Source organism: Labrus bergylta, chromosome 17 (assembly GCF_963930695.1).
Source record: "Labrus bergylta chromosome 17, fLabBer1.1, whole genome shotgun sequence".
In the NCBI taxonomy this organism is placed as follows: Eukaryota; Metazoa; Chordata; class Actinopteri; order Labriformes; family Labridae; genus Labrus; species Labrus bergylta.
In genome coordinates this window covers 17,908,670-17,930,448 of record NC_089211.1, presented here as the reverse complement: position 1 = coordinate 17,930,448, position 21,779 = coordinate 17,908,670, and the positions used below count along the sequence as shown (strand labels likewise).

At 39.2% G+C, this 21,779-nt stretch overlaps 1 protein-coding gene across 3 annotated transcripts in view; it reads right to left on the bottom strand.

The window, feature by feature from the left end:
- Positions 1-323: 323 nt before the first annotated feature.
- kcnt1a (potassium sodium-activated channel subfamily T member 1a) overlaps positions 324-21,779 on the bottom strand; it is a 35,640-nt gene continuing 14,184 nt past the window's right edge. For 2 of the 3 annotated variants that reach the window (XM_065965560.1, XM_020653366.3), the window contains 23 exons: positions 20,503-20,586; positions 19,960-20,054; positions 17,999-18,179; positions 17,750-17,914; positions 17,447-17,583; positions 14,623-14,686; positions 14,335-14,443; positions 12,890-12,998; positions 11,715-11,864; positions 10,101-10,330; positions 9,776-9,992; positions 8,262-8,367; positions 7,946-8,118; positions 6,100-6,171; positions 5,527-5,661; positions 5,207-5,318; positions 4,918-5,019; positions 4,583-4,666; positions 4,361-4,489; positions 3,632-3,926; positions 3,475-3,537; positions 3,299-3,383; positions 324-2,095 (listed from right to left, as the gene is read on the bottom strand). In XM_065965560.1, the coding sequence (XP_065821632.1) occupies positions 1,978-2,095; positions 3,299-3,383; positions 3,475-3,537; positions 3,632-3,926; positions 4,361-4,489; positions 4,583-4,666; positions 4,918-5,019; positions 5,207-5,318; positions 5,527-5,661; positions 6,100-6,171; positions 7,946-8,118; positions 8,262-8,367; positions 9,776-9,992; positions 10,101-10,330; positions 11,715-11,864; positions 12,890-12,998; positions 14,335-14,443; positions 14,623-14,686; positions 17,447-17,583; positions 17,750-17,914; positions 17,999-18,179; positions 19,960-20,054; positions 20,503-20,586 (3,015 nt within the window). In that variant the 3' untranslated portion in view covers positions 324-1,977. The remainder of the gene's footprint in view (positions 2,096-3,298; positions 3,384-3,474; positions 3,538-3,631; positions 3,927-4,360; positions 4,490-4,582; positions 4,667-4,917; positions 5,020-5,206; positions 5,319-5,526; positions 5,662-6,099; positions 6,172-7,945; positions 8,119-8,261; positions 8,368-9,775; positions 9,993-10,100; positions 10,331-11,714; positions 11,865-12,889; positions 12,999-14,334; positions 14,444-14,622; positions 14,687-17,446; positions 17,584-17,749; positions 17,915-17,998; positions 18,180-19,959; positions 20,055-20,502; positions 20,587-21,779) is intronic. The other variant, XM_065965561.1, reaches the window with a different exon arrangement.

Below are 21,779 nucleotides of genomic sequence, written 5' to 3'. Positions count from 1 at the left end.
TCTAAAATAAAAGCTTGTTCTTTTACAGATAAGACCAAAAAAAAGAAGAAATATGTTTAATTCAAGAAAATGTGCAAGAAGCGCAGAGAAAGCACATCCCTCAGAAATGTCTCTATAACTGCAATAATGGCTTTGGCCACATGGGGGCAGTAGAAACAAGTTTGTTAACAACACTGTTCCCCTTTTTATCATGAGAAATCTGAAAAAAGGATACTTTTGCCTGAGTAGTAGAACAATATTACTGAGTTGTTTCTGGCCACCTAATTATTGTAAGTCGAAAATATTCACTTTGTCTTTGCTCTATATTTGAGTTTCTTCTAACACCAAAGGTAAATGTACACGCTTAAGCTGCTTAATGCTCCACAATTTTACTAGCAAGTTGCTAACTAATGCTGTTTGGTGCCAAACAGGTAGTGGGTTTTAAGAGCTTTTTTCACTGAACAAGTGCCCATTGCAGCCAAAAAAAATAACATTATGACAAAATGTCAAGTAAATGAGGTGGTGAAGTAGCAGGCTGGACAGCTAAACAATTAGCTGCAGCTCACTACAAATGTCAGGAAAGTCCAAAGAAGAATTTTTATCACAATGACATTTTATTGCCATAACTCCTCCTAGAGGTCAACAAATAGTCCTGCAAATGACCTCCAATAAAGACATTCATTTTTTTTATACTTACAGGGTTTAGCTACTGATTCAAAATGTGAGAAAGTTAGATTGAGAACTGCTGTTCCCCTTGTTTTGAGCCTTTTGAGCCAAGCTTTAGCCTCAAATTTACCTTACAGAAACAAGAGATATCAGTGTCACTGTCATTAAACAACCTCTACAAATTTCAGAAATATTCAACTTCCAGTCTCCTTTCATATCCTAGACTCAAATCTTGACACATTACAAACTCGGTAAAGTTGCTCATTGCTGTTTCTCCTAATAAAGCACTTTAATGTGCAAACTTACAAAAATTGAACTCGGGTACAAATATCTTGAACATTTAAATATGTAAGAAGTCATAGAGACAAAGTCAAAAGTCCCTGTACAGGATGTAGCGTTTTAGAAATACCAAACTGCGGCATGTGTAAATAAGTAAGCAAGTTATTTTACTGAGCAGCTGCTGAAAGTAAAACAATGTTTTCTGAATTCTAATTGAGTACAAATAAAATAAATCCTTTATGGCTCACAATTGAGTAAAAGGCTTGACCTGTTTACAGGGTTGACCCAGGCTATTGTGCAAAACTGCAGAATAATACAGAAAACATACAAGTTACAATCACTCACTAATAAAATCTCTGCACCACTGGATATCTATTTCTATGAGTCAGCTACAAAAAACAATTTGAAAGCTTTAAAGTGAAGTCTTTTTACCCATATTTTATGCAAGTCACATCGTGTTTAGGGTTATTTAAAAAGGGAAGTGTATCGCCAAGAAGAATGCAAGCTTTGTGTATTTGACTCCTGTTAAAAGTCAAGAAAAGATGTAGAAATCCAGGGCCAACAACTTCTGCATCCTTAAATACCTGATCACGATGTTCATCTTGCACTTTTCCAGATGGATCCATCATCCACCACTAAAAAGAGCTAAAGATAACATACAGCCACTGAGAAATTCATGAGCCTTAAATGACATTGACAACCTCAGGATGGCCCTGTGATGATATTTCTCATCTGTTTGGTGAATCAGACAAACTCTTACAAAGGTGTGTGATACACATGATTGAAATGGTGTCAGTTAGCTATAATTAATTCTTAACAAGCCTGTCTGAAAAAGCTTTCACAGACATGGATCAACATTTCTTACTTACAGTCTGAGGCAAGAAAATGTCAATGACGACGGCCAAAGGTCATCTACCAAACAGTAGGCACTCATAAATACAGCTGTAGACTGCAGAGCTGGAACATTGCTGCACAAATTGTCCTCTCTCAGGACTCCCCCCCCCCCCCCCCCCCTGATTATGAAGGAGTGCACCAGTGAAGGTCAGGACAGTATCAGAGCGGAGTGTCCTCTTTGGTGTCCACGCTGGACTCGTGTCTTTCTTTCAGACTGCTGTGGTGGACCGGAGGCACCTCGGGGACATGAGCCAGAGGGTCAGAACGAATCAGGTATCTGAAGAGAAAAAGAGAAGGAGAAAGAGGGCAGATGAAGATTAACATGTGTTGACTCATGGGAACGCAGTCGTTTTCCTGAACGGATCCCGACTCACTGACATTTCCCCTGCAACAGTCAGAGTATGAGCCAGGTCTAGTGTACATACATTTTTAGTGTATACTTTGTGTGTTTTTGTGATTAGAATTTAACTTGTAGCTTTTCTATCTTGATATTTCATAAAGAGCAATTAACACAAATTAACAAGTACCTGTACTATCCTGCAACTGCGAATGCCTATAAACATCTATTCTTTTCAACCTTATTTATTAGGAATCCTGTACAGGAGACAGTCATGATGTTTGATACCTGTAGGCTCATTGTTGGTTAAATTGTGTTAAAATACATGTTGCTAAAAACTGAAAGGGCCTGTTCTTTTAATAAAGAATGATTACGTGTTTTTGGTATCAGAAAAAGTTTTGAAAATTGCGTTAACATCCAGTAGACATTACTTTAAATGTGGCGTCGTGTTCCTGGCCGTTCCCCGTATGTGCGGCATGCGCCCAATGTTCCCTTAACCTCTGTTTTCTCCTCACATCTCCAAAATCAGGTTCTTTAGTTGCTATGTTTTCAACAAGAATTGCTAACTTTATTTGCTATGCGTTCTGGTTCTAGGCAGGTAGCACGCTGTGTTTTTTAAGACCTTTTCATCTGTCTCCTTGGATGGGAAAAAGGTTGATGAGCAAACTTAAACAGTAACATTGCAGCCTGTAAAACCGATGTACTGAGAGGGATTTATTGTTTATTTTGCCCTTCACTTTTAAGTGATTTCTTTAAAATCTTCAGTGGAAAACTGTATTAGTTTTTTTTCTCCTTAAACCTCGGTTGTCACCTCGGTTGGGATTAAACTCAGACAAATTTAACACATTCATTCATTAATCTGCAGGAACGTTCAAAAACAAGACTGGTTTGAGAGGGTTGAGGCAAAAAAAGAGTGGGACAGGTTCACTGTGATTAACACTTTGACCAGGCATGAACACATTCATTTGACAGATCTGAAACAAGTCAGATTGACAAAAAGTTGTTCATCAAAACACACACACACACACACACACACACACACACACACACACACACACACACACACACACACACACACACACACACACACACACACACACACACACACTGCAGCAGTATAGGCACTGAAGTAGTGATACTTACACAATGTCATTTAGCTCTAGTCTGGTGTCAGGAGCAGGGTTAATAAGGACGTAGGAGAGAGTGTTCTGGTGTTCATTCTGCTCATCTGGAACAAAATCATTATCTCAATTAGCTCACATACATCTGCATGATCATGACATTTCAACTAGCCACAGAATTGCAACTTGAACACTTACCTTGTAGGTATCCCAGATTGACTCTGTTCATGACGTCACTGGCTGTCAGATTATTTAGGTCTTCTGTAAACAGAAACATTTGAACTCATTAAGGCGGGAAAAGGTAAGGCTCTGAACATTTGACTTTCTTCATTAAAGAAGAGTCTATCCTCCTTACCGTATCCAGCAGTAGGGAGGCCCAGATGTCTCATACGGTTTCGGACCAGCTCAGAGAGCTCCTCCCTCTCAGAGCGTCGATACAGGTTGAGACGCTGCTGAGCAATTCTCTGAGCGTGGTCCCTGCTTGAGTCCCGACTCACTCCCTGCCACCTCACGCTTTTCTTACTCAGACGCCGCGCCCACTGCATGCTCTTCTTCCTCAGCAAGGGGTGATCCGATTGGTCATTGCTGCGAGACTCATCCCCCTTCTCCTTGGTGTCCTCGCAGTCGTCTACGCTGACTGAAACCTGCGACTAGGTTGAAGGAAAAAGCCAGTTACCACTTTGGTTCAGAAAATGTCAGAGAAATAGAAGCAACACGTTTCAGGTGAGGTATATATATATATATACGCCCTGGAGAAGGAGGTCCTTGTTTAGTGCTAATAAACAAATGTTAGCATCCCAGTATGCCTAACTAAAACAAAGAACAATCATCAGCATATTAGCATACCACCGTTAGAAATGTAGCATGCTGATGTCATCATTTAGCTCAAACTACTTCTGACTAACTGAAGAAACTACTGCTGTGCCGATGTAAAGATACATGCAGCTAGCATGGCTGTAAACTCTTCCAGTCAAAAACTATTGCAAATATTTATTATTCCAGATCCTGTGTCAAACATGAGCGTATTAACCTCTTTTTTTTGACAACTATTGAAGATGAAAATACAGAAGGTGCAAGATCTCACCTCTGAAGTTGAGAAAATGTGGGATTCGGTGCGATAGATCCCGATAGGAATTTCTGCACTAGAGGAGCAGAGTTTCTGGAAAAGTCTGCCATAAGTGCCAATCCACAGATCCTCCTCGGTTACTTTCATCTGCAACAACACATTCAAAGTCATCCCATTACTTAGATCGAGTATGCTGCTGGTGACAGATCATATCTTTATATCATTTCTCCCATCACTCACAGCACAGAGGAATCCTGATCCTGGAGTGGTGTCCAGCCCCAGCAGCAGCCGTGCAATAAGTATCATGTAGTCCTTGACAAAAGACTGACATGGAATCACAGAAAAACACGGTTATCACTTTGTTCCATATTGTAAAAAAATCTGCAGACATAAAGAAACGTTTCATTCGACGTGTCTGTCGATGAACACAAGGGGGCACTTTTGCTTCATGGAAGGAATCCCACTTTTATTCCTTCAGGTGATTCTGTTTCTCTGTAGCTGTATGACACATTCATTTCCGTTACCTGGTATTTAAAAGAGACATCTGAGGTTTTAAGCTGTAGGTGTGTACCAACCTGATACAGCAGGGTGTCCAGCATGCTAATGCTGAAAACTCTGCCTGCTGCGAAGGGTAGGCGAAACATAAAAGCCAAGTTGGAGCCTTTATCACGTTCTTTCTGTGAGGGAGAGGCAGGTTAACAGCTTTTAAAGGTCTGTCACTTTTTTTTTTCTGACAGGATGTAAAACAGATTGAAATGGCAAACTTTGTAACTAAACTTTAAAAAAAACGATAGGAAAGAATCTCCTCTTGTGCGATTCCTGTCCTCGATTTACTTGACTGTAAGCCCTCTTGTCATCTCTTACCTTCTCCAGCTTGGAGAGTGCCAGTGAATAGCAGTCCTTTGCTCTGAACTGCATAAACCTCATGTTGGATGGATGAGTAAGCTCTGTGATGATACTGAGACTGGGAAACAACCTGGAGTGAGAAAAACGTTAAATAAAAACATGGTGATTATAGAAGAGAAAGTACATCAAGAATAGTCAGAGGATGAAATTAAATATGACTCTTATTTCTCTGACTAACGTTTGCAGCCTCTGATGCACAGCTTAATTACAGACTAAAGGAATGTTAAAATAAAATAAAAAAAAGTCCTGAATAAGTTATGGTTATTATAATGAATTACCTGAACATTGTCTGCACATTCACAATAGTTTTGGCATCAGCCATGTAGTCCTCCTCGGCACTCATTGTACTCTCTTTATCCACAACAACCAAATTATCAGCGTAGATGATGCCACACTGCAGCAGGCTGTCCAGACTGAAACACACACAATACACTCAATGAGCAGACACTGGTTTCCCTGGAACATGTCGAACATCCACTTCAATCAATCAATCTTTATTTGTATAGCGTCAACCTTTAACAAGTGTTATCTCCAGACAATTTACAAAAAGCAGGTAAAAGACCTTACTCTTTGTTTTTTTTTTATATTACAAAAGAGCAGGTAAAAAGACCATACTCATAGTTATGTTTAAAAAAAGCAGGTAAAATACTTATTGCTATATTACAAAGACCAGACCTATCCATCGTGAGCACTTTAGCGAAGCAGCAAAAGTTACAGTGGTAAGAAAAAAACTGACTTATTAAAAAGCAGAAATGTGAAGAGCAGTACAAACACTCCTTATTTAGTATATTTGAATGTGAGAATAAATGTCACATTTATTAAGATAGTGATGAAGAGCATGCTGGTCTTACTTGTCTATGGCACCCGCCATGTAGTAGACCATAGGAAAACAGCAGATGGCCTCCAGAAAGTGATTATCTGGCCTACGGGAAACATGAAATATAAAGAGAAATTATATTCCCCTTTGTTTTATGTTTTCTTTTTTTTACAGCAATTCAACAAAAAATGTTAGTATGTTGAAAAAAAATAGGGATGGAATTATATTCTTAAGTTGTGGACAAACATTAAACTAAGTCACTTACAGAGACAAACCTAGAAAAAAAAGTTTGAAAAGTTACTTATGGGCTGTCAGATAGCCTAGCGGTTATGACGCATGCCCCATGTACAGAGGCTATAGTCCTCAACGCTGCAGCCGTGGGTTTAAACCCCACCTTGGCCCTTTGCTGCATTTCACCCCCTACTTTCTCTTCCCCAAATGTCCTGTGTCTCTTCAGCTGTCCTTTATAATAAAGGCAAAAATTGCCCAAAAATATAGATATGTGAAGAAAAGTTTGCTCATCAGGACAAACGTCAGCTTAGTAGCACTTCTTTTGCTGTTTGGTAGGAAGGATACATATATCTAATGGACAATTTCAAACATGAGATTGAAAATGCGATTAATCGCGATGAACTACTGATATTTACCAATCGTTATCAAAAATACAATCGTTTGACAGCCCTATCAATAATGTGAAATATTCTTGAATCAGGTTGTTCAAAGCTTCAGTAAGAGGCTTTTCGTGTTGTGTTGATGTTGGTCTTCCTTTGGACAAGCAGCACCTCTAGGTTTCTGCCTGTTGAGTGACCTTTCTGTAATATAACACAGAGTACAGTCTAGACATCCTGTTTTTGAAAGATAGGCTAAGGTGGCTTTAGTTATGACTCAATGCTATATAAATCAAAAGTTATTTATTGACTGAAAACCATCTCTCTGAATTTCCTGGTTATAAATGCACTTTATCGGCTGCCACGAGTTATCAATACATTTTTCTCCCTAAAATTGGCGACAATATGTGATACAGAAATTCAATATCTGTGGGCTCAACGACTCAGTGCGCAATTTATTTGAACTTGTGCCCAAAAAACATGTCATTTGTGATGTACAGTAAATGTAAACGTAATATGGTTGATGGTTGCTGCTTGATGTGGCTAAAGAATGAAGGACGAGTCCATCTGGTGCTGAGCACATTCAGAGACATTGAGTTGCTTTATTACTGCTGTCCTCCACCCTCCCTGACAGAAAATTACTTTATGCATCTGCCCAGTCCTGCTGACTAGAGACCCAAGGCTGTCGTAAGTGCTTGAATTGCGTATCCAAGTGTGTGGGTGTTTGTATTTGTGTGTGTGCAACAGCGATAGGAAGGTAGAGAGAGAGAGAGAGAGAGAGAGAGAGAGAGAGAGAGAGAGAGAGAGAGAGAGAGAGAGCAGTACAGGCGGGAGAGAGAGTTGATTGTTTTGAACAGTTTCTATGGGAGTCCTGAGAGCTCACGTGTGGGGGCTGGAAAGGGACACATCAGGGTTGTCAATGGAAGCCTGCTCGGTTTGCTCTGCTCGAAATCATTTTCTTCATCTTTTCCCTCCCCTTGTAGCAATATATATCTTTCAGGTTCAAGGCAAACTAAGTTGCTATGGTTACTGTCTGGAGCTACAGAGTGAAGCCTTTTTATTTTCTTTGTCGCTCAAAACACACCGTCACCGTGAGCAGTAACCTAACATCGGGGACCGACAATGGATTTCCACCTCCGCAGCCTTGTCCTAAGTGCTCGGCTGACGTGAGCATTTAGCGTACTTCATGTTTCGCAGTGTGAAGTAGTGAAAGACTGAAGGAAGGAGAGAGGAACACTGTGTGTGTTTGTGTGTGCGTTACTGTGAACTCACGGGTTATCCAACAGCAAAACAATGGGGTTGAGTTCTTTCCGAGGTCTGTAATAAGCTCTGAGAGGCACAATGAAGTTGTAGAGACCGTTCCCTGCAGTCTCAGCCGACACAATAATGAGCTTGTTCTTAAAACCATAAGCTTTAGCATCTTCAAAACTGTTGTGCCGGCATCCCTGCAAAAAAGGGAGAAGAAAAAAAACGCAGACAGGTATTTAAGGTTTGTTTTTAAGGAAGTGAAGGACAGAGACAGGAGAGAAGGACTGATGCAGGCAGTAAGTATTTGAGTGACTAAGTTGGAGGAACAGCAACTGCCCACCTGGTCCAGGCGTAGGCAGCAAAACGGGGCTTTTTCAGCCAACAGATGGCACAGGGTGGGCGAGCTCCCAATGTACGGAGAGTTAAGGGGATAACCTTTCACGTACCTGCCAACAAATCCAAAAAAGCATGAGTGACACATCTCATGGAAACATACTGTGGTCCAAAGATTTGTCAGGGTTTTCTTTTTGTGATTTCTAACACACACACACACAAAAAAAAAAAAGCCAGCGCTGCTTTTCAGTGTAAAAACATTTTGTAATAATTCAAATTATGCAGCATTTTCCAAGTGATAAATGTTCGCTCGGAAATTTGCCACTTATGCTGAATAAGTAGAAAAAAAAGAAAAATAGAATCTATTTGGATGTTATGCAAAACAAAAGAACCACTTTCTACATATTTGCCATGGTCAGCAATTCAAGCAACATAAAAGGCAAACATTCTGTCTTTCTTGGTAAAAGTAGTTGTATTTCCATGAAATACATTTAAAAAGTATCGAAAAGTAAAATAACACTATAATAAAAACATTAAATAGTATTGTGCAGTCTGCTCAGAATCAATCTATCAATTAACCACTTCACTACTTTTACTACAATGAATCTTATCGTATGAACTAATCATTTATTTTACTCTGAACTGAGGTGAAATTAAACTTTAAGTAATAATGAATACAAAATAATGAGGACAAGTGACTGAGTAAATGTGTTGAATGAAACACAAAACATATCTCTCCTTTAAAGGCAAAGTCAGCAGCATTGTTTATTGCAGCTTGTCACCACAACATTTACCACAACAACTGTGTCCCTCCTCCTGGGCTCATCACCACCAGATGTGCACACTCACTGCAGGACGTAGTGCGAACGTTTGCTGCACCTACATTGCAATCTACTGCACACTAGTACAAACTAACCACCAGTGTTTGGCACTCACCTGTTCAACGGACAGCAAGCATACTCAGATAGTGCATGTGAGAGCTAAAATGAGGTTGACCCTTGTTTTAAAACGAGCATTATGTGCTTGGCGTTTCGCGTCACTATGATTAAATTTTCTCTTCTTTGCCGCTACGTCAGCGTCCGTCGTAGTCGTCCGTTTGAATCATATCCATACCTGAACTGTATCCACTCATAAACTGGCCTGATTGACTGGGGGAAACACATACACTCCCCGCCCAGAAACCTCCCATGTCAACCAAAACAAAACAAAACATCAGAGGACAGGGCCTCTGCAGACACAGTCATCACCAAACATGTGTGGAGGCCAACAAGTGACGATTAAGCGGCATTAGTTATGTATATTTTATCTTTAAGTGAAAAGCTACTGACTCTATCTTTAATACCAGGAAACTAAAAATACAAAATGTTCTCAAATTCATCTTAATGAATAACATTTGTAATTGATTTAGAAGTCAGGTAGCAATACGGTAGTAGCTCTGTGCCTATTTACTGTGCATCACATGGTTAGTTTCTATTGTGTTGTATACTTCTTTATGTTTAAATCGAGGAACAGAAAGCCTACTCTGTGGATGAGTGTCCTTTCTCATCTGTGAACACCGAGTCATCTTCTGATTGGTCACTCAGGAGGTCACATGGCAGAATTAAGGAGGAGTCAGCTATCTCCTGCACTGGAGCGATACTCGGCCGGCGCCCTCCTGTCCCATTTACTGTAGGAGGGACTAGTTTACCAACTGAGGGGTCGGGTGGACTGGTATTCTGAAGATCGATGGCCACAGTGCCTGAAAATGGAGTTGAACTGAGTTTTAGATCACACATGAGAAAAAAAAAAGAGTCTGAAAGTTCAACAATAAGAGGAGTTTAGTGATCTTTTTTTCGTCCTCTCATACCCATGCTAGCAAGGATGCTGTGTACAGGAAGCTGTGACGGTCCTCCAAAGAGCCCCCCCACAGTTTGGCCCTTCCTCTCCTCCTGGTTGAAGATGAAGGCGGAGTTCTCCTCCTTGGTGATGTTGATGTAATAGCAGGTGTCAGAGGCAGCCATGATGTGGCGTGGGCCAGGATTAAGCAGAATGCTCTTGTTGTCCTCCCTCTTAATACCGATCAGACACACGCCGTACCTGCACCACAAACAACTGCTGTTAGAATTTAAATGAAGAGTTTTATCCGACAACAGTAAATCCCTTAAAACCCGGGATTAAATAGAGAAGAACCTGATGTTTAAAGACATTATAGGAATAATTTAGCAGTGTTCACATAGAAAGAGCTAGCCCTGTATGGAGAGCCAAAAGGGGGCCATCATTTGACTGTCTTTAATGCAGTACTTCTCAAAGTATGGGCCGACATTACAGGGGAGGGGAGTGGGCGCGTGTTCAACTGTCCCGACGCCTCTTTAAATCAAGACAAAAAAAAAACCAAGATCACATCTTCACTGCATGACCATGTGTCACAGAAATGAATCACATTCTGGATTATGTTTAAATTGTCATATTATTTACATGTGCATCAACAAACACATAAAGTTATAATAAGTTATATGGCTACTAAACATAGGCTACTTGTATAAAGTGACAGCTTTAAAAATTCTACGCAGCTGGAATAGAAGTAATAACACTACAACCCTCCTGTCCACATGTTTATAAAAGCATTCAAATGAATGCAGACATCATTGTGTGAACATGTGTCTGCTGAACATGAAAAAGGGATTTTAAGAGACATTAATAGTTACAAAAAGGGTAGATCATAATTATAAAAGGGCAGAAAAGACACAAATGGATTCATACGAATTGATCAGAATGCAGAAGAAAATGTCTGATGCTTAAAATGTTCTAGGGGAAACCCCCAGACCCCCTTTACCTGAAGGTGCCAACTATTATACAGCAAAGAGAGTCTATTTCAAGTTTAAATGGCTTTCCTCCTCCATAGGGGGACATGACAGAAAAACGTTTGAGAACCACGGTGGTAATGCACATTTCATTTAAAAAGTATTTTCCTACATATTTTTTTAAACCCAAGATATGCCAAAAACAGTACTCAGGCATTTTCCTGTACCGAGTCCTTCCTACTATTTTGCATTGACAGTGAGTTCAAAGCTTCAATTACAAAGTGCTGACTGAACAAAACAGAAAGTATGAAAAGATAAGCAGCGTTTTTGCCAGCATCTAAAAAGTATATGATCATACTCCCTATAAAACACTGGAAAATTAAGGCACTTTTGGCTTAGGACAGTAAATCTCTTTCAAGCACATCTAAAGCTCAGTTATCAATATTTTTGTATGCCTTCCAACCTAAAAAAAAAAAAGAGAAAAGAAAAAAACACCATAAAAAGTAAAATGCCACAAATGAGTGAATATGGGGTTTGTTGTTTTTTTTTTTTTTTTTAGTCAGACAAAACATGAAATGTAAAAATGTGTAAAAAATATGTAACAACTCCTGGAAAAGTTTTATTACATTTTCAACTTGTCAGCATCTGAAAGAGATGCTTTAGCTTACATGTCAACTCACTTCTTGTGAGCATGAAAGGAGGCGTATGTGAAGCTTTTGCCGTTATACTCTCCAAAGAACTTGCTGTCACACACTCGGATGTGGTAGACCTCGTTGCCAGAGCAACATCCATACTGCCTCTGCCACTGCTCCGGAGACTGTTGTCCTTCTCTGAATTCATTCAGGGGAAATACAAACATTTGACATATCAGTAAACGCATGCTCATTACCATGCTGTCAAAAAAAACCAAAAAAAAACTCTGAGCAGTAAAAAAAAAAAAAAAAAAAAAAAAAAATCCTGCTTTTCAGCAAACCTCTGCATCCCCACTCCCCTAATTCCCCCACATCCTCAGAGTCCTGTGTGATCTCCTGTGTAGTCAAATGAAGCTAACTACTTAATCCATCTTAATCAGTGGAAGTGTCTCGAACTTGCCCTTTCTAGAGTTTTCTCAATGGGCTCAATGGGCATCAAGAGATGTAACAACCCTGAGGCAGACGTTCATATAGTTGATCTTGGTACCCATCAAATATATATCATATTTACACTCTCCATACTGCAGCCTGTTTAAAACAATTAAACCATTATTATGAAACTTCCTTGATGAGTAGCAGTTCTCTAGATTCTTCTTTCGCACCCTAAAATTCCCCCACACACACAATGCAAACAAATCCCATCATAAACATACTCCCTCACCAAAGTCGGACAAATATGCTAAAAACATTCATTCAAATCTTTGTGGCCATTGAGAGTATTCTTCAAGCTAAACTACAGACAGTTTCCCTTTGTAAAGAGTCGTCAGGAACACAGTTAGAGGTTTAAGACATTGATTGTCCCTTTATGCGGTTTCCCTGAGCCTTTGACTTCAGCTTTTAAAAGTGATCCTGTCACATGCTGTGAGAAATCATTTTCCACCACTGAGCTTTTCACACTGTTTGACAGAGGGCACATGCTAAAAAAAAATCAAATAGATTTTTGCTCGCTTTTTTTCTCTCTTCACTTCCTGCAGTTTCCCACAAAAACTAAGACTTTTGTCCTTGAGCTGGCTTATTCACCTCCCTGTGACAGTTCCATAAAAACAAGTGTGAATGCACAGAAGCATGAATAAAAAAATGTGATGAAGTTTGAACTTTAAAATCACACCACAGAGAAATCAATAAGCCTTAGTTAGGCACCGTCGTTTTCAAAGAAGACTGACCGTCCGCGGGAGGTGTGTACAAGAAGAGTGACCAGGGTGGAGGTGGCAGGACACACACAGTTGAGAGCCAACATGGCGTACTTGAACTCCTCCTCGCACACAACGTGATCTGTAAAGGAGTGAATGAGCTGATCAAAACGCCGTTGATGAGGATTCAGTAAAAGCCCCTAAACTGTGGAACAGCCTCCCCCTCATCCCATCAGGTCTGCACCCTCTGTTGACTCTTTTAAGTCCCGTCTCGAGACATTTTTTTTACATTTTAGCACCTCTGGTCCTGCATAGACCGTTTCTTTCAGGTTTCTTTGTTGCTTTCTTTATTTTGTTGCTTTCTTTATTTTTTATATATATATTATTTCTTTATATATATATAAAGATACAAAACTAAACTTTTAAAGGATGTTGTGATCTCATGTTGTTTCTTTAATGTATTGTACAGCACTTTGGTCAGCTGTTGCTGTTTTTAAATGTGCTTTATAAATACATGTGACTTGACTTGACTTGACTTGACTTATTATAGACTGGCTCTATCTAGAACTTAAAAATACAGCTACAAACACCTCTAGATTTAAAGTCTAATTTAAAGAAACATCTTAGTTTAGCGGTGTGGTGTTAAGTGCCTCGGTTTAACTGTTTCTTTGAGACAGGTGCCTGCTTGTGTTAGGGAAAACTCAATATCGAAATGGCTCTTTCTCTTTGAACAGATCTAACACATGATGGATAGAACATGGATTATAAGGACACTAAAGCCACTGTGCCTTAAATAACCTTTTGTCCTCCACAACGATTCGGGCCACTGGGCACCTTTTCTCGCTTTTCTCGACCAAAAGTTTTTGTCACTTAGTTCTACACCGTCAGAGAAGAGTAGAAGCTTGTAGTCACTTGAGTCTGTGCGACCTCTGGGCTCCCTAAGAACACCTGACTGCTGTAATGTTACAGCCACGAGGCATTATAGGGTGCACCAGAATTCTGACAGCAACCGGGCACCTTCAGGCCCAACTAATTTTTGACTGACTTGGCACTATCAAGTCATGTTTGTCAAGATTTTACACCCAGCTGACACCTCACAGACACTTCATTTAATCCGAAGCAGATGCCTTAGCTGCTAAGTGCCCTGTTTTGTTTTTCATCCAGTTGCTAACTTTTTTTCCCCCTGGCCTAAAAACCAGATTTAGCTAATAGTGGACTGGAAAACCTAAAGAAGAAGCGTGAAGATGCTGTATGACCTTTCAGAGCTACGGAGAATTTAACAGCTAAAAAATGTTTACATTTAGGATTTATTTTCACAATTGAGCTCTCACATACAGTATAAGACATCATGATCCAATATTTATCTATATGTGATAGTTGCTTTACTGGAAAGATATCAGAGGTGTATCCATTTTTAGACATCTAAATCTCAGCCAGAAAACAGATTAGCCTTTTGAAAACAGTTAAGGAAGTCTCACCTGCAAATTTTACGTGGAACTTGTTCTCAGGTTTGAGGATCTGAACATAAAGTGGGCAATTCGGAGCGAAGTCCTTCACTGCCCAGGCTCTTAGGATGGTCTGGTGGTCCTGAGGGGAAACATTCAAAATAATGCATTTATTCTCTATTTAATCTCCTCTAATTACTTGGTAATTGTCTGTATGAGTGACAGCATTAATGACTTAAGTTTTTTTTGTAAACAACAGAATGACAACTCATAATCTCTGAAGAGTTACGGCAGTGAGTTTATTAAATGTTTTTATCTTACCGCTGCCATGCGATCCACTTCATTACGACTGCTTAGAATAAAACAAGCTTCTGCGTCGTCCATTCTGCAGCAGGGAAACAAGTCAATAGATATAATATAGATATGATAGATAATAGAACTAAATCATGTTTGAAAACCAAAGGACCTTTTCAGAAGAAAAACTATTTAAACTGGGGTGACGCCTCATGTACGGGCAGGCACAAGCGGGCGGCCTATCTTGATTTCCGACTCAATCCATTGTCCTAGCTCTACTATAAAGGCACAAAAAGCCCAAAAATGTACCTTTTTTTTAAATTTATTTTTTTAAATAAGTTAAAAAAGTAAAGGCCAATCAAACGTCACATAAAATGACCTGTTCCCAGTCAAAGGAGACATAATCACTATCATTTCATTGAATCTTTAGTTACACACTGCGTGCATATAGACTATCCCACAAAGATCAACTTGAAAATGCTCTGTACTGTACGTATATGTGCAGTGAGTGTGGAAATGCTTATGCATATGATTAACACAGCCCAGGAGGGTGCAGGATGCAAAACAAGCGTGGGAGGACTTGATAAGGTACCAGATGCAGGATGTGAGCTCGACACACAGCAACTCTAATTGCTCCATCACAAAACTCACCAAACAGTGAAGTGAAAGAACTCATTTCATTAAAGTTACACTTGGTGGCTCTTTGGATATCAGGTTTTTTTATTTACTTTTGTTAAAAATGCTGGACAGGAGTAGGCTGTGTTTTTGACATGCTTTTTTTATGTTGTAAATCATGTTGTAGAATGCATTTTTAAATCTGTACATTTCTGGACTTAAAATAGACTTTTTTTAATTCAATGGCAAATTAAAGCCGGACAGACTTATATTCTGTGTTTATGATAAATATTCTAAAGTTTCTGATGACATTGTCAGGTGAATAGACTAGACACTTTTTTTTTTTTAAAACAGTGTGTACCTACACAAGTAACAGGTCAGCTACAATGTATGTGTAAGATAAATCCTGTTTAGCTTTCCTGCTTGGTCTCATCGCTGTGCTTTGAAACATGAAGGCTGCAACAAATAAACTTTTCAAACTAATTGACAGCAAGTTTGTCAGACCTATCGTCACGGTTACATTTTCCCTCTTAGTCTCAGTGATAACACTAACAATGAAATGCCTCAGAGGAAAGGGGTCCATTTACCAGTTGAGTTTCAAAAGAAGTGGTGTCTTGAATGATTAATAACAGAGGTATGCGACGATGAGGAAGCACAATAGCTCTGACAAGCCTATTTATTGAAGGAGGAATGAGAGAATATCTTAGTGACATTGGGGAATAGAAGGACAATAGAGATTCATATCCTACTGATGGTTTAAAGTAATTATTTATTCATGTAAAATATCAAATGTAAGAATCCATTATAGTCGATTTGATATGAGACAAAGCTCTGCAGCTTGATAAGAAAGGGACAAGTTACAAGCAAAGATTGACGAAAATCAAAGGAATCCATGAAGCTCTCTCAATATAACATCACACCCACCACATAAATGATCCAAACACTGTACTGGCCAATCACTAAGATCTACTACTAATCATTTTCTCAGTAGTCCCACGGGTAATCAAAATATATAAAAATTAGCTGATTCGTTTTACCTTGAAGTACAGCAATTATAGCAATTACACAAATCAGTGTATTTCTTCTTTTTTTTTAGAACAGCTGGATTTCGGGGATTGAAAATAGCTCATCAAAAACAAATCTGAAAGTTGATTTTAAAGGTCATGTATTATACTCCTTTCCAACAAAGTTAAATAAGTCTCAGAGCTCCTCAAAACATGTTTCTTGCCAAAAATCCACTCCGATCCCGTATTTGATCATGCCTATAAACCCTTATATTTCAGCCATGCTCAGAACAGGCTCTATCTGTGTCTTTAGCTTAAAATCTAACTGATCTGCACACATTTTCTGGAATGTGGAGCAGGCAAAAGATGGAGAGGATGGACTTACCTCGTAATTTGGGGGTTTGTAGACAGACTAGAGCAAGCACAGACGTGCTTCAGGATGGTACGAGGCAATTGGGCGTAGTGTGAGTGCGCCCTAAAATACTTGTATTTATATTTGGAGAAGTTTATATACTTGTACTGTGCCAGACTGAATTGCAAAGAAATCTACTCGCAAAATGTTGCAATACAGCCCTAGTAGTTCATTTAGGATTTTGGGGTGGCAGGCCCAGGCAACCCTCACCCCACCCCGAATCTGCACCTGCCACCCAGCCAACATAACATAACAACATTATGAATGCAAACACAGGACGACTCAACTACTATTGCACTTTAACAATTTTAGCCAGATGTTTCCTTGACTACGTAATCCTACGTTTAGCATACCATTACTGCCTGAGAATTCAAAACGACTAATGGTGTACATAGTGCAGTCTGGCATAGATGTTCACTGTCTTCTCAATTGACAGTTTTGAAATCAGCTCACTCCCTTTATATTGTATGAACTACCACGTCCCCACATGCTGTGAACGACTCAATCAGGACATCTGTTTATGATAAAGAAGCGCGGTGAGGAGACAGACCTCTCAGTGGATACGTGTTTTAATGATGCTGATTATTTTCTCACAGTACAAAGGCACTTTAGTCTGTGGAGCTGTTCTTAAATGTCACTGATAGATCACAGAACTGTAGAAAAACAAACTGAGTTTTATACTTCATCACTTCAGTCTGTAATGACCTCTCTACTCTCTACCGCTTGGTGATGGTATTTTTATTATAGCGACAACAATGGGCCAATCAGTGAAGAGATATCAGACGACAGTTGGGAATATGTTGTCATGTAAATCACTTACTTTGCTCTCAGCAGGTCCTGATCTTTGAGAACAGATCCTTGCAGATATATGACCCTTTGAGACCACAGAGGGATCTGCAGCACTCTGCGCACCTGGAGATCCATTTCACTTGGGCACAGGATCACCACATAGTAATCCTTTAAGATTAAATACAGTTACATTTAGTAAAAAAATGCATAAAGAGCCCTGAAAAAGATGTTAATGTTACAAAAACTGCCAACAGATTTCGTCATGAGTTATCCTTTCAAACACCAATGCTATGATCTTTTGGGTAACAAATGCTTCTTGTGTGTTGCTTGATACCTGCAGTCTTGGATGGGCGTAGAATTCATTGAGAAAATCCATGAGCAGGTCTATCTTTAGCGTGCTGACACACAGCACTACATGCTTCTCTGTCTGTGCTCTGTGGCGGCTGTAATTCCCTCCAGACTTCTGTCTCTCCATCCACAGGTAGATCAGCTCCTCAAACTGACAACACAACAAGCCGAGTGTAAATCCAACCCACAGAGGAACATTTAACAGCAACACAAGATTACTGAAACATCTTCCTACCTGCAGTGGCAGCACCACCAGAGCCACACAGATCATGATGACCACCAGCAGCTGGGATGGCCATATGCGGGGGGTAACGTCTCCGAAGCCCACGGTGGAGAAGGTGACGATGCAGAAGTAGAAGGAGTTGAAGAGGGAGAGGTTTTTACCTGCTCGCTCCAGGTGCTGGATTCCACATGTGCTGTGTAGGAATAAGATAAGAGGAGATGGTTGGTAGAAGAACATTAAAAGTATACCAGTTGCACAGAAGAAGTTGTCCTTGTGCTCTTGCTTACCCAGATCTCAAAGGTATATTAAGTTAACTATATTAAGGTCATAGTTAATGCCAAGACAACACACTGTAAACTGCCACCCCAAAATTTGACGTTACAGCATTTTCATCAAAGAGCCAGTTCTCGCAATATAAATAAAATAACATATAAATAAATGTATTATAAGTTACATATCACATACAATCAGAAAGATACTGTATATTTATGTTTTTTCACCCAAAATCTTAAGGCTAGGTTAGCTCCACATTAGCAATTAAGGCGCCAAATGTTTGACTTTTAATCTACTACTGTATTATATTATTATTTCAATATAGGGAAATACAGGGAAAGGGAAGTGTAAAATATCCTATTTTCCCAGAATTTAGAAAATTGCTTGCAAGATACCCAGGTCTGCTTAATCTGACCGCTATTTCAAAGTATCTGCTTTCTAATTGTGCAACAAGCTAAACACTATCAAACTGAAGCCAAAATACATTAGTGACCTCCTGATTAATTACGAACCATCCAGACCGCTCAGGTCGTCTGGGACAGGTCTGCTCTCTGTACCCAAAGTCAGAACCAAACACGGAGAAGCGGAGTTCAGTTTCTATGCTCCTTATATCTGGAACAAACTCCCAGAAAACTGCAGGTCTTCTGAAACTCTCAGCTCTTTTAAATCCAGGTTGAAGACACACCTGTTCACAGCTGCCTTTCACTAAACAATTTTCATAAGATTTGAAACTTTTACTCTGCACTGTAATTATTTATTAATTTTTTAACTCTTTTAATTTCTCTACTTTTATTTTTTTTATTTTTTTTTTATTTACATTAATTTGTATTATTTGTATTTGAACATATTTTCAGATTTAACAATTTCAGTGATTTTCTAATTTTCTATTTTAATGTTTCTTTTCTTTCCTCTGTCATGATGCTTTTGTCTTGTGTGAAGCACTTTGAATTGCCTTCTTGTTGAAATGTGCGACATAAATAAACTTGCCTTGCCTTGAAAATACAATGTGTCTCAAAAGTGATAAATTATAACACAAAAGCTCCTCAAGACCTGGAGGTGGACAGCTTTGGAACGGGACAGCTTGGAGACAGTGGCTGAGACGAGGATGAGGGACAAAATCACAGCCATCCTGGACAACTCCTCTCACTGTCTCCATGATGAGCTGTGGCAGATGGGCAGCTCCTTCAGCCAATGCCTCATCCCCCCAGTGTTCAAAACTGAGAGCTTCAGGGGCTCCTTTGTGCCCACTGCCATCAAACTGAAGAACATTTTCTCACCTTATCTCAAACTTTGTCACTTCATCTGATAATTGTCAATTTAACTTTAGCTTGCCACTTACTGCACAACATGTCTGAATGTACTGTAACATGATTTGTTTGGCAGTTAATGGGTTTATTGTTCACTTACACTTACTAATTAAAAGTTTTAAATATCTTGTATTTTGATTTTGATTTTATTCCTATCTGTTCTTATGTTATATTCACTGATATGCATGCTCTTCTTCTTGTCTTTAAACTGCTGCAACACTTGAATTTCCCCTCCGGGGTTAAATAAAGGACTGTCTTATCTTATCTGTAGATAACACATAAATATCAATCATTGTATCCATTCATTTTCATATGCACATCAAAGAGGTTAAATATGTCATTAATATTTAAGTTAAGAAAAACAATTAACAAATCGTTGAGAGAGTGCCTCACCCAGTGAAGACCAGGCAGAGCAGGGTGCAGATGAGAATGAGGACCTGGTTGAACATAGCTGAGTTTGTCCTCTGGATCGCTCTGTGGACGTCATTCTACCCAGTAACAAGAACACTTTTTAACATTTAAACCTGAAAGATGAACACCACTCACATAATAAGTTTATCTATGTGCTGCAAATGATATGGCATTATGGATTTTCTCTTGGATGAGTTCTGTCACAGCAGTACAGCTGAACAGCATGAAATACAAAACAGCATGATAAACGTCAAGAGCATTTGCCCTGAATGAAAACCCTCCAGGGTGCACACAATCACAGCAGAAACAAAGCAGGAGAAAGAGGTGTTGTTGCAGCAGCGATGCAAATGACTGTGAGCATTAAGGTCTGTGTAAATCAGTGAAATGTGATGTCTTTGACACAAACTAGTTGTCGGCTGACCAACCATGGCGGGACTCACAGCACCTGGTCTTAACAAAGTCATTAAAATGTTGATTAAAAACAGGTCATTAACAGAAACAATTAAGCTAATATGTTTGACTCACGATCATGTTCTCCAGAGCACACTTGGCCAACCAGCAGTTGAGAAACACAGGAATGAAAATGTTCCTGATTGAGGGCCAGAAGATCTACAAAAACAGTGAAACACTTACGTTAACCTTTCATGACAACCTTTACATTAAAAACTGCACATAAGAAATACTTAATGCATTGTAGCTTAAGCGCTTCACCTTTGAAAATTACAACCTGCTCCGGTTGTTTGCCCTTTTACCCTTTTTACAACCAAATGACTGCAGCTCAGGGATACATGCCTGAGTTACTAACCATTGATTATTTTATGAATAGTTGATGGCAAAACTATCTGACATAACATTTTTATGTCTGTTTATTTTAAAGGCTTACACTTCGGATATATAAAACAAGAAAAGTTCAGCTTGCAACTCTTTGAGGTTGGGATGCAGTGATTTAATGAGCTAATTGCTAATGTCAGTACGCTACTCTAACATGCTGCTTTGCTTACAATCTAAATTTCAGCTGGAAGAAAATGTCCAGTGTTTTATTATTCAATTCAATTCAATTTATTTTGTATAGCGTCAACTCATAACAAGTGTTATCTCAAAACACTTTACAAAAAGCAGGTAAAATACCTTACTCTTTGTCTGTTAACATTACAAAAGAGCAGGTAAAAAGACCTTACTCATTATTATATTACAAAGCTCTCTCTCTATTAGCATTATATAATTTGCTAATTTGCAGACCTTGTTTAACTGAGGTCGATTAAATATCTTTAGCGAAGAAATAGCATTGGACAAAATCAAATAGTTTCTAAATTTCATGGCAATTCATAGAATATTTATGAGTAATTTCAATCTGGACCATTATACCCTCCATGGTCAGGACCAAAGTAGTTAACCACTAGAAGCAGCTTTGCTAGCATGGCTGAAACATGTGCACAAATGGGAATTTTGTATTATATCAAACTTGTTTTAGTTATAAAAAATACATTAGCTACTGTAAAGCATTTTATTTTCCATGTCAGCTTCATAGGCTTGAAATATGAATGGAAGCCTGAGTGACGTCAGCGTGTGTTACTGCAGGGGGCTTTGAAAGCCTGTCGATGGTGGTCACCATGCTGGACATGCTGTCTCACCCTAACTTTGAGTAACAACAGCCTGAGAGCTGGAGCTGAGGGGCGTGTTGTAATCCTCCTGTGCCAATGGAGAGCTAATCAGACCTATCTGTTTTTTTTTTTTAACCAAGCGCTAAACATGTTCATTTCTGCTATAAAAACAGGCTTTTTTCAATAGGTGTATATGTGACT